The sequence below is a fragment of the Ursus maritimus genome, unplaced genomic scaffold, assembly GCF_017311325.1.
Source record: "Ursus maritimus isolate PB19 unplaced genomic scaffold, ASM1731132v1 scaffold_12, whole genome shotgun sequence".
NCBI lineage: Eukaryota > Metazoa > Chordata > Mammalia > Carnivora > Ursidae > Ursus > Ursus maritimus.
The window spans coordinates 15,901,948-15,914,099 of NW_024423564.1; the positions used below are offsets into that span (position 1 = coordinate 15,901,948).

A 12,152-nucleotide genomic window follows, 5' to 3' on the forward strand; every position below is an offset into this window, starting at 1 on the left:
GCATAAAAACGCCTGTCGCTTGAAAGTGTAGTTACACTCTCTTTTTTAAATAATCAGGGGAAACAAAAACGAATGTGCAGTAACAGAAATAAGCTCCAACAATGGTTTACTTCCCAACCAAAACTTCACAAGATTGCCTTCTTTACAAGTGGAAGATGATACAGTGTTTGCAGAAGTTAGACTCTAAGGACTTTGGCTTGGATTAAAAATTTCTCAGACTGCAAGAAAACTGAATTAGATGATTTTATCTAACAGTGAAGATCACACTAGGATTCAAATTCAAACCTCAGCTTATGAATTTTGACACTTATTCTTGTAGATGAACAGAATACTTGTGACTTTGCTGTAGAATGCTATGGTTAATAAGATCAACATCAATTATTTCTATGTATTATAATCCCCAAGAATAAGAACTGGACACTGACGATCTCTTGCAATAATGTTTACGAGTATAATGGCTACATTTTTCTACAAATAGCCAATTCATATTTCAGGCCACAGTTCCAGATTGCCCTCTCGTGGTGCCCTGCTAATATATGAACTTTCCTCTACACCCTGGAACCCACAAGCTCAGTGTTGTAACAGTGCCTACCTCTCTCAGAAATATTATTTTGCTTTCAATATATCTTCACTGTATGTCACCAAGACCTCAGTTAGTAGTTTTTAAAGAGGTCCCATTGCTAAAGACTCTTGACTCTTCCTGGAGGAACATGAAGTTGGAACAAAGCTGAGAGGAGGTGGCCACCAGTTCCTGCTACTGCCCACCGTTCAGATTCTGAAACCTCTACTACCACACCGAGGTCATGCCCACCACTCCATTCTGTGTGCCCATTATCCTTCCTTCTAGTGTTCAAATACAACACTATTGTCAAAACATAGGTTGAATCAACTCTCGGAAAGACCAGGGAGTCTCAACACTTCTCCAATTTCTGAGGACTGGGCGACATGTCCGAAGGGATGCTGGAAGCCAGTTAACCTAATGAAGTCTGTTGTATTTGTTTAAATTTTAGGATTGCTTAATGAAACCTACACAATTTATGGGCCGTTCATATTCTTAACCTCATATAGTCTAACGTGAAACTCACTTGGCATTTATAGAATGATTGTTGCTTTGCTTTCTCTTTTTTTCCATTTTGCTGTATACCTCACTCATCTTTAGTTTTCCCAACAAATTATCTCATGCTTCGACTCCCACCAGTTAGTTATTTGGATACCAACCAGACCATCGTTAATAAATCTGGTTGAACAGCTCTATCTTAGTGGTCCTGGTTCTTATGACTTGAGTTTTTCATTAAAGCATCCTCAAAATTCTTGGGAACTTGCGCAAGTGTGTCTTTTGATGTATTATCAAAACCAAAGATATGCCTGACAGTGACCACTAATGGGTTTAAACTCTGGTCCATCTGTAATTGACCCCCAGAATGAAGGGAGCCTGCCTCAGGTCCATATTTAAGTGGCAGCATATCTTTTTAAGGCAATAACCACCAAAACCCTGAAACGCAGAGCTCACTCCTTTTTAACGAATGCATTGTGCTTCCTAAATGGCTGGTTCTGATCTAGTAAATTTAAAGGGTTCTGATCTTTAAACTGGTTCTGATCGAGTAAATTTAAAGGGATATAACTTACAGTTCAGAAACTTTTTTTTTGTGCAAGACCAGGAAGCGTAAACAGAGAGATGCACCATGTTGAAACCCTGTCTGGCATTTGAAAACAATGGAAAGACATAATTCTTGTTTTTCGGTATCTTTTATAGAGCAGCTGGCTTTGTTCCCCCTGACTTAAAGATTTAAACCACCCCCTGATCTAGGGACTTCCTTGGACTCAAATAAGATGCTACTTCCCCCCCTCTTCTGTTTAAATTCTAAGAAACCCTGCCAGGTTCAGGTTCACTGAGAGTGGGTCTGGGATTACAAATTACTGCTGAGTAAGAAGGGTCTCAAATTTCTCCAAACCCAGCTCTAGACTGGTGTTCCTGAGCAAATGTTGTAGTCGAAAGTGCCACGTGTCACTCTACAGCTGTGGGACCAACACACTGGCATTTTCTTTGAACAACCATTCTCATTCAAGTCAGACAGATGTTTTCTTACCTTCCGTGCACCTTTATGTCTGAGATCGCATAAAAATAGCGTGCCAAGTGTAGCTCGTCTACAAATATTTCCCCAACCGCTGGTCTCAAAAGCCTTATCCTCAGATCTGTGACTGTAAAGAAATCTCTGAGTTTCTTGGTTGTATCCAGCTGTCCGTAGAGAGAAGCCATATTGCGCAGCCATGGTCCAGCAAAAAATGCAAACCTGTCTTTGATTTCAAAGTGGATTATTTTGCTATTTGTCATATATCCCGTAGAGTACTCTTCGGTGCAAATGATTTCTAAGACCGTATGTTGGGATAAATCCTTCACGGATTTGGGATCCATGTGAAAAGCATCTAAGCAGTCTGTGGCGTAATACTGGTAGGGCTGCCATGTTCGTCCATAATCGAGAGATTTCTCCAGGATCATTTGGTCTGGACGCCCCGATTCAAAGGTAATAACTATGTTGTCTGTGAGCTCAATGGTTTTGCTCCACGACAGAGTGATGTTAACCTGGAGAGGCTTGGGATATTCCTTCCAAGTAGCAGACTGCCAAAATGTGGAGGGATGTCTTCCTTCAAAATCAAACATCAGCTCAGGGGGATGGGCCAGCTCAGGGGTACTTGCATCACACTCATTATTGCACATGTAGGGGTTGCCCTATGGAAGAAGAACAAAAGAGGATGCATCAAAACGCTGGTTTGACACAAGTCTTGCCATATTGCTGCTGCTGAGTAAAAAGCTAGGAAGGAAAGAAACGGGGGGGGGACCCTGTTTGCAGTAATCATTTTTATTTGCCCTAACTGGATTCTCCTCTTTAATAGCTTTAAAAAAAATGAGGCAATATGGTAATTTTCTTGTCTGGTTTCTTTCCATGGGCTTTAAGAAATGAAAACAGTTTATTTATCCCATATGTGTTAGACCCATAATGCGGTCCCAGAAGCACAAAGACACCGAGCAACTGTCTAACAGCTCAATACCTCTGCGTCCTCTTAGAAAGATGCTAGAGGAAAGCAAGGAAATCCCTCCATGCCTCAAGGACGTTCCTCAAGAGCACAGTTCTTTAAAAAGTCATTTTTCAAGCAAACCTTTAGAATTGGCAATGAACCGTACATACCTGCGCCCTGTTTGGGAAACAATACCCCCATACAACATTCAGCTTCTTCTTGCTTTGCCTCAAATCCATCATACTTAACTAGGTCCCTGCTTCATAAAGTCTGCTCTTAAAGCATTTACTTTGTTCACCACAAATCATTAAAATGTGGTATGCTACAGGCTCTGGGGCTTGGTCCAAACATCTGCCATCCTATTAGCTAGAGGCAAGGCGATTGCATAGGCAAAGACTTGGGGCAGGATTGCGCTCCAAGTTATGAGGACGGGAAAATCCAGTACTTAATTAGAAGGATGAGCCACGGCTACTTGAGGTGTGACTCTGTGCCGGCCCCGAGTCACCTGTCCATGGATGTTAGCCATTACTATTATTTCCCCCGACAAAGGCTGTCTCCTTCACCGTCCACTCAACAAGAAGCTGGAAATAAATCTTGTATCACAACAAGTTATAACACCACTTACGCTACACTTAATGGCTGCTTTCAGTTTTCATCAGATGATTCCACGGCAAACAGCTGGCTCCCTGATTTTTGTTTATTTTGTGTTTAAGAAAATAAATAGTATCATTTGGAGTCAACTATTTAGGCATTTCTCCCTAATCCTCTACTGGGTAATTATAAGCACGAATGGGTGAAAGAATCGACCCTCTGACATTGTCCTTAGGCTTTTTCTTGTAATTACAATTAGATTATTTTTTTCTTTTTCATGAACTGAGAGCTTTTCATCATACCTGCAGGATGCATGAGCTGGGTCTCAAATAATGAATTTACACTTTAGACCTCGATGCTCAGTTATCAGCTGACTCCCGTGAAATGTAAGATGAACACTGGAGAATTGCTTTGGCCTCTCGAGAGTCCATTTCTCCCACCTAGTCAGCTAATACTTTCACTCTCTCTTTCCCATTAGTGCAACTGAATCCTAAAGCTGGCAACAGGTTTGGGGGACTCAAGCATAACTGAGATGGGGTAGGAGAAAGGAGAGAAGGTACGTTATTTGAGGAACAGAACTGTTTGAAAAATACATTCAAGGCATCAGTGATAATGGAAATGTTTCTGTACTTCTCTCTCAAATTTCAATTCCCTATTCCTGATCCCAGCGTCTGTGGCACTATTTATAGTATCCCCTTCAAAACGAGCCAAGGGGGGGGGGGATAAGTTTCTGTTCCAGGTGGAATATATCACCAAATTTATTATTATTTAAACTCTCTTAAGCATACCAGAGAGCCAAATGCAAAGCTCTGCAAACTGGCAAAGGCTTTTTATGGAGGGCTATAAATATTGTGGAATCTGTCAAGATTTATAAATTCTAAATATATGTAAATGCACATTTTACTGGAAGGGGTCAGGTTTACACAAATCACACCTTCATTTGAAATTTACTGAAAAAATATGGTCACTTCAAGATCTACCAGCATGTAGCCATCTGCACAATCATTAACTTGGATGCTACCACCTTCCTCCTGACAAAAGCATCTTCATCTGAGGTCAAGGGTATCCAAACACAGGAAATCAACTCTGCAGGATACAGCAGAGTGAGTTATCAGACATTTGTATTAAGTTATGTTGAAAGATAGCATTTCTTTGACTTCACCATCGATGTGCAGATCCTCTCAGATGGGGATAGGGTGCTGAGACAGAGAGGGAGGCACAGCAGGCTGATTCTGGATATGGGTGGGTCCTAGCAAACCCGTTTTAGGAAATACACTTGACGATATCTATCTAAAAAGCATTCATTCCTACATTAGGTAAAAGGTGTTGACAATAACCATCATTTATTTAGCACTTATGGGCCAGATACTTTACATGCATTATCCTGGGTAATCCTTTCCTCTCCTACTTTATGGAAGAGAAAACTGAGGCACAGAGAAGTGTTACATAACTTGTGCAAGGTCATATCACAAAGTGAGTACGGGAAGAGCCAAGACCCATTTCTCCTGCCCCTGCCCTGACCTTGTCAGTTCCCAAGGCAATGGTGTTACCTGTGATGCAACCTAGTCTTAGAAACAAGGATTGGTAGTAGAAAGGAAGAGTCTAAGAGTTTTAGAGCCCTAATGAGCATTATCATACATCTAAGATGTCTTCAAGTAATGAATCTTCCTTAGCTTCATGTAATACCTCGTTTCAGAACCTTTATTTGACCATGGAGCCCCTTTTTGCTTTCGTAACCCCTCTTTATATGCCCCAGAGGTGGTGTTCTGGAGAACATCCTTTGAGATTCTCTGCTTTGTATTACTCTTAAAAATTGTAAACATGTGGATGCCACACAGCACTGCACAACTTGAAGTTTGAGTCCTTTTATGAAGACATGACCACACAAAGCACTCAGTCTCTGCTTTTGTTCCCCAAGGACACCCTTCCACGGGGGCTCCGCAGGACAGCCGGCTCAGGATAAATGCTTCCATTTACATCAAATTGTCAGCCATCAAAATGCGTGCCAGGACAAGAAGACAATTTTATTGCTTTGCACTGATCTGGTGCTTTAGGCACCTGAAAAATGAGAAAAAAGTTTCATGCATGCAATAATTATTTATTGATTGCCCACTGTACTACTATATTTAAGGCACTTGTCTTGGCTTTCAGGATGCAGTAGTAAACAAACCCAAGTCCTGGTTTTCGGCAGACCTTTCATTTTAGTTGGGGGAGACGCACTAAACAAACAAATACATAATGTTCCATAATGTTACTTGGTGGTAGCCGCTCTGGAGAAAAATAAAACCAATTAAAGGGGGAATGGTGTTGGAGGAGGGATACTGACTGTAATTTTATATTGGGAGGTCAGAGAAAGCCTCTCCTGGATAATGTGACATTTGAGCAGATTAAGAACAATTCCCCATTTACACCAGAGATGATCGGAGTTTGACCAGAATGACAGTTTCGTCCTTCATCTGACTCTACTCTTAGTGATAACTTCAGCAGCATAGCAATTTATGGAAATGGATGAGTAAACAAATCATTTCTAATGAGAATCTACACCAAATGGCTGTAGATCCAAAAAAAACCAAAAAAATCGATTGAACCATTTTTATTTCATAGCCCTCATGTGCTTTTAGGAGATTCATGATTTGATGACCATTATCATAATTTACTGAGAGAGGATGATATTGACAGAAAATTAGTAGGGGGAAAAAAAAAGATTTCATTTGGGTCCCCTAAGAAAAAAGCCTGCATTTGTGGTGAGAGAGAAAGAAAAAAAGAAAAAGCTGAAGAAGCTGAAACCTTACTCTTCTAGAAAGAGAAACCTGGAGGAGAGATTATACGCTAAAATATTTCGTGTAAATATTTCACATGGGTGTGATCTGTAATACTGTTGTTACAGAGAATTATCAATATGAAAACAATTGCTGTTAAAAGGATTAGATTAATTAAATTTTCAACTACTTCAACCCCACCCTAATCCTCCCTAATACCATTAACAATGAAATTTATATAAGAAAAATAACTTTCCCCTACTTGTGAAAGCAAAGAACACTTCTTGCTGCTAAATCTAACAGATTCAGGCATTAGCAAGTGTAAGTAATTATTTTGTGGCCAGCAGGCAGCTTTAAATAGATCTTAATTTAAGTCCTACAAGCAACAGATCCTTAACTGATTGTCTATGGACAAAGCAGAAAATATTTATGACTGCACTGATAATATTTACACCATTAAGAAATGCCTAAATAATTAAACAGAATATTGCTGCTAAATGTTTTTATAACAATTAGAAGATGAAGATTGTGATGCTTAATTTCATTAAAAAAATGTTAATATTTTACCTCTGGGAGAATTGAAGTTAGTTATTAATTAGCACTTTGCAACCAAAGTAGAATGTTATTCTTCCTTAATGTGCTTTCAGAACTTCAAAGGATAAATAAAATTTGAGACATGTTTTTACTGTGTCTATTGATAGAATTACCTTCCTTCTGGCAAGAGATACGTTGACAAGCATGTCCTTTCAACCGAGATCTGCTAGACCTTTCAGAGTTAAAAAAAAGAAAATCCTACATAAGCAGTATTAACATAATACTTGTGGTTCCTACCATTTTGAACTTCGCCTTCCAAGCTTTACCTTATTGGCAGACTATTGGGAATGACAGTTGGAAATGTCGGGAATTCTCCTAAGAGGTTCACTACTGAACTGTATGTTACATGCCAAGCAGGCATGTACTTACAAGTGGTGGTGAGAAGCATTTGGATTAACACTTACACCGATTGTGAAAAGCAGTGAGACGGAGCTGCCTCACATCCATTTGCATCTGGCACGTCCTTGCTTGTTTGGTCACTAAGTGACATTTGAAAAAAAGACCCATAGGTAAAGGGAGCAGAAACAGTAGTCTGGGATAGTTCTCCCAACCTGCTTCCACTGTGACTTTGAAATAGATAACACCATGTCTTTGCCAATGCAAGGCTCTAAAAAGGTGAAGAACCAGGTAGCATAGTCTACTGCTCATGTCTGAGAGATGAACCACGAGCACTGTGTCTTAACTGCTGGGCTAGGCTATCATCTTGAGGAGATGCTTCCTTTACTTCTCTTTCACTGGTGTAATTTTTGGTGGTTAGGAACCCCTGCTCTCAGTCCCTTTTTGGAACTTCTTGGTTATTCCTTTCCCTAAGTCCTGGATTCTTGCCTGGCTATAAGACAGGAAGGCCCCTCCTTCCATGACTTTTCCGAAGACACTCAGACTATTCTGAGTCCAAGAGCTGATGCTCATCGCTGAGCTGAGGTGCCCCCTCCAGGTCTTAGAGCTTTGTTACTGTCGATAGAAAGAACAGAGAGAAATCAGAACCAGAGGTATGTATAATTCAAGATGGCGGATACCTTTTCCAGAAATCTGAAAGAAAAGTGTCAGCACCCCCAATACTGACAGGCCTTGATGACCCACAGCTATGGGGAGAAACTCTTCATGTCCTCACGTAGGTCCACCAGGCAGCATGTTTCCAGATGTTCATTATCCCTTTGTACATAAAGGGCAGTAATCTCTACCAATCGCAGTGCAATCTCACTTATAAGCTGTCCTGTTAATTGGCATGTTGGGTCCCAATGTGGGGTATACACATGGTAACACTACAGCCTTGAATATCATGGGATTGTCCCAACTTTAGATATTCTGAAAGTGTTGTGACAAAAGTACCTATATATCTGCCAGAGCGTGAGGGCCAAATTTTACTTTGGGAAATATGGCCGCTCTAAGCATAACAGAGGATAAAGAGTTTTGTTTTTGTAACTCCTGAGTTAAAAACCAACTGCTCTGTTTTCTAATGGGGCTCCTTGCTCATCACAAAGATTTCTTTCTGGCATAGACACAGGCTTAAGGCCTGATTGAAGCTGGTGCTTGTTTCAGTCTGCTCCCTGACGATACTAACACCATGTAGACTTTTTTACTCAGGAATAAAGACGGGAGGGCTTAACCTTTCTGCAACAAGAATTCTAGAGGCCATATCAAAGATTATGGGCCATAATAGACACCTGTCTAAATCCCCACAGAGGATTATGGTCAGGATTCTCAAACTGGTGAAGGCTACAGAGATCAAGATGACCAAGTTTCCAAGAAGGAGCCAAATTCATTCTCACGCCATAGGAGCCACAAAAAATGGATTCTTATATAGCAGCCCAAATCATTATTTTGCATGGACTGGAGAAGAAATAAATATTAACGGAATCAAGTTAGTTTGAGAGTGAATATCTACAGAAAAACACTGTAGTGAGGTGACATGTTTATAATTGGTAGGGAGATTGCTTTTTAAAATTTACTGTCCTAAAAAATATTACTTAAAAATCTTTGGTACAGTGTTTTGCCTTTATTGATAATCTTGAAACAGACACTTAGATGTTAATAATACAAAGCTGAAGTGGACTGTTGGCATTTTAAGTTAAAGTAACTTAAGGGGAGTTAAAATATCATGAAGGTGGGAATGTTCTGAGTCTGACGCTGTCATGCACTGTGAGAGTTGGTTTGAACATTTTGGATCCTGAAAGTTCTGACTTGATTCTCAAAAACTGGTTCCCTTCCTCTCTCAAACGAGAAAACAAGTCCAAGACCCACTTGAAGTCCATTTTCTGAAAGCTTCCAGCTTTTCAGTAAGAGAGTTTAGGATGACCAAAGCATCTTCTGTTGAAGTGATCACTTAACCATGAGAGGCATGAAGAGAACTTCCTAATGTGGCACTTTTCAAAAATGACTGGTTTCTGTTAAGTCTATCCTGATTTCTCATACTCCTTATTTCTTTCAAACTCCTCTCTTCTGAAATCATTGGCTGTTTAGTGGGTGCCTACCATGTTAAAAACATTGTGAAGAACACAAAAATTATATAAGGAAAGGTTTGCAATTTACTAATGGAGACTAGATCTATACAAGTGACAATCACGTGTTCCTCCAATTGGTGACTCATGCTCCTAGAGAGAGTACTGGGTGTTCTTGAGGGTAAATAGAGTCACCAACAACACTGTGTGACTTCCTGGAGTGTCCATTTCACCCCTGGCTACAAAATTAATCATATATTTATATTAAAAACAGACATTTTATGGAATAAAATGCGAAAAGTATCTGCAAGCATTTTTAGGAAACCGCGCAAAAACATTTCATGCTTGGGGCAAACTTGGAGGTATGTGTCAAAACCACTGAACAAGAAAAGGAGGGGGATCTGGGGGACAGCTCAGCTCAGTGACAATTTATTCCATTCCACCACCTTTCCTGCATATGATACTTCATCCAAACCACCTTGGAGAGGTTGAGCAAAACTAGCTTCACTAACACTGGGAATCGTGATTTAAACCATCCCAGCATCAAGTTCAAGTCTGAAAATATTTGCTGCACTCCACCCCTATGGCAATCTGGGTGGCGTTCTCCATACACTGAAATCTCCATATAAAAAGAAAATTTGCCATCCTCCTACCACCAAGTTATAACATACAGTATGTATTGGTGTACTTATAGAAACTTTAAGGTGCATAAGAAATACCTGGTGAGTCCAGTCCCCACCCACCAGGAATACCATTTCAATAGACTGGGCTGGACCCAGAAACCTAATGTGACAATTACCCTGGATCAATCCAATGCAGACAACCTCTGGACCACACTTTGCTAAACACTGGGGTAATGTTTCTAAGAACCATGGCTCTGAGTTAAATTCCAGCTCTACCACTTAGCTATTATGTAATTCTGAACAAGCGAATTGACTTTTTTGAGCCTTGATTTCTTCTTCTTTAAATTCAATATACTAATATGTTCTTCATGATATTAACTTGAGAAAAAATTACATAATGTATGTTAAGTGTTTAGCATCTCCTTGGCATGCAGTCAGTGCTCAATAATTAGTAGTTAGCATTAAAAATGCTCCTCCTTCTATATTTGTTGATTCTGAGAATGACACCAAACTCTTCCATGTCCTAAGCAGGAATCATGGGAATGATTTTTTTTTCCTTCTTTTTCCTCAATCTCTTTACCAGCCAAGTAAGTTCTCCAGATGCAACCCAGCACCACAGCTGTGTTCACACTACCAATGTTTTCCTTAGTTTTTTAATATTTTAAATATTTAAAAAATATTTTTCTCCTGATTACTGTTAACGACTTCTCAGATGAACTCTTTCCATATTATACTATCCCCTTGCAATCTATACTTTTCATAGCTTCTGCAATGATCTTTCTAAAATCCAGGGGCACCTGGGTGGCACAGCGGTTAAGCGTCTGCCTTCGGCTCAGGGCGTGATCCTGGCGTTGTGGGATCGAGCCCCACATTGGGCTCCTCCGCTATGAGCCTGCTTCTTCCTCTCCCACTCCCCCGGCTTGTGTTCCCTCTCTCACTGGCTGTCTCTATCTCTGTTGAATAAATAAATAAAATCTTTAAAAAAAAAAAAATCCAAATCTAACTGTAACATGCCCCCTTCTTAAGGCTCTTTCATGGGTTTCACATTACCTTCAGGAATACCATTCAAATTCCTTGGCCTAGCTAGTAAGGTCCTTCAAGATCTGGCCTCTGTACTTTTTCCTTTTTTACTCACTCATGTTCACACCTTATGAGTCAATCACACCAACCCATGAGTATTTATATATATATGTACTATATACTGGACCATATGCATTATCATGCAATTCATCGTAGTAAATTCCAATTGCTTATTTTCCCCCTAACCGGAGTTCTGTGAGGAGAAGAACTGCCACATAGTAAGTATGCAACAAAAAATTATGAATATAAGAAAAATGAAGAAAGCAGAAAGACAGGAAGACAGAGAAAATATGATAAATGAAGTAGGTCTGACAGTATGGAATAAGATGGAGGGATGTGCCCATAGGTTGGTGATTGGGAATCAAACAGGTCACCAAGCTGGGGCGCCTGGGTGGCACAGCGGTTAAGCATCTGCCTTCGGCTCAGGGCGTGATCCTGGCGATCCGGGATCGAGCCCCACATCAGGCTCTTCCGCTATGAGCCTGCTTCTTCCTCTCCCACTCCCCCTGCTTGTGTTCCCTCTCTCGCTGGCTGTCTCTATCTCTGTCGAATAAATAAATAAAATCTTTAAAAAAAAAAAAAAGTTTAAAAAACAAAAAAAAACAGGTCACCAAGCTTGCAGAACTATCTGGCATCTTAAGTTGTAGATGAATTGGTATGATGTCATATACTGGGTAAAACAAAATAAAACCAAACAAAAGCCAAGAAGTCCAACTCCCAGCGCAGAATGCCTGTGTGCGATTGATCCAGTTACTGGGACTTCTGGTGTGGTTGGGGGACAAAGTCAAATGGCATGACTGTAGTTATGTCCCAGTCTTTTCCTGGTGTTATTTCATCCTCATTTGTTCTCCATTAGTCACAGCAGTATTTCTTCTAGTGGCTTTAGGCTAAAGATCTCTTTTCCTCATCCCACCTTACCTCACTTCTCCAACCCACAGCATCCTTCTGAGTTTACACTGGTAGCTGAACATCAAGGGTTGGATTTGTTCTTGGGCAATTATGGAGAATAAAATAAAAATGGAGGGGAGAAGCCGTGAATGTGGAGGTTATAA

At 40.3% G+C, this 12,152-nt stretch overlaps 1 protein-coding gene across 2 annotated transcripts in view; it reads right to left on the minus strand.

Moving 5' to 3' along the window:
• Window positions 1-12,152, minus strand: part of NTNG1 (netrin G1) — a 308,501-nt gene that overhangs the window by 138,556 nt on the left and 157,793 nt on the right. For both annotated transcript variants that reach the window (XM_040626969.1, XM_040626970.1), the window contains exon 3: window positions 2,088-2,728. In XM_040626969.1, coding sequence (XP_040482903.1) covers window positions 2,088-2,728 — 641 coding nt within the window. The remainder of the gene's footprint in view (window positions 1-2,087; window positions 2,729-12,152) is intronic.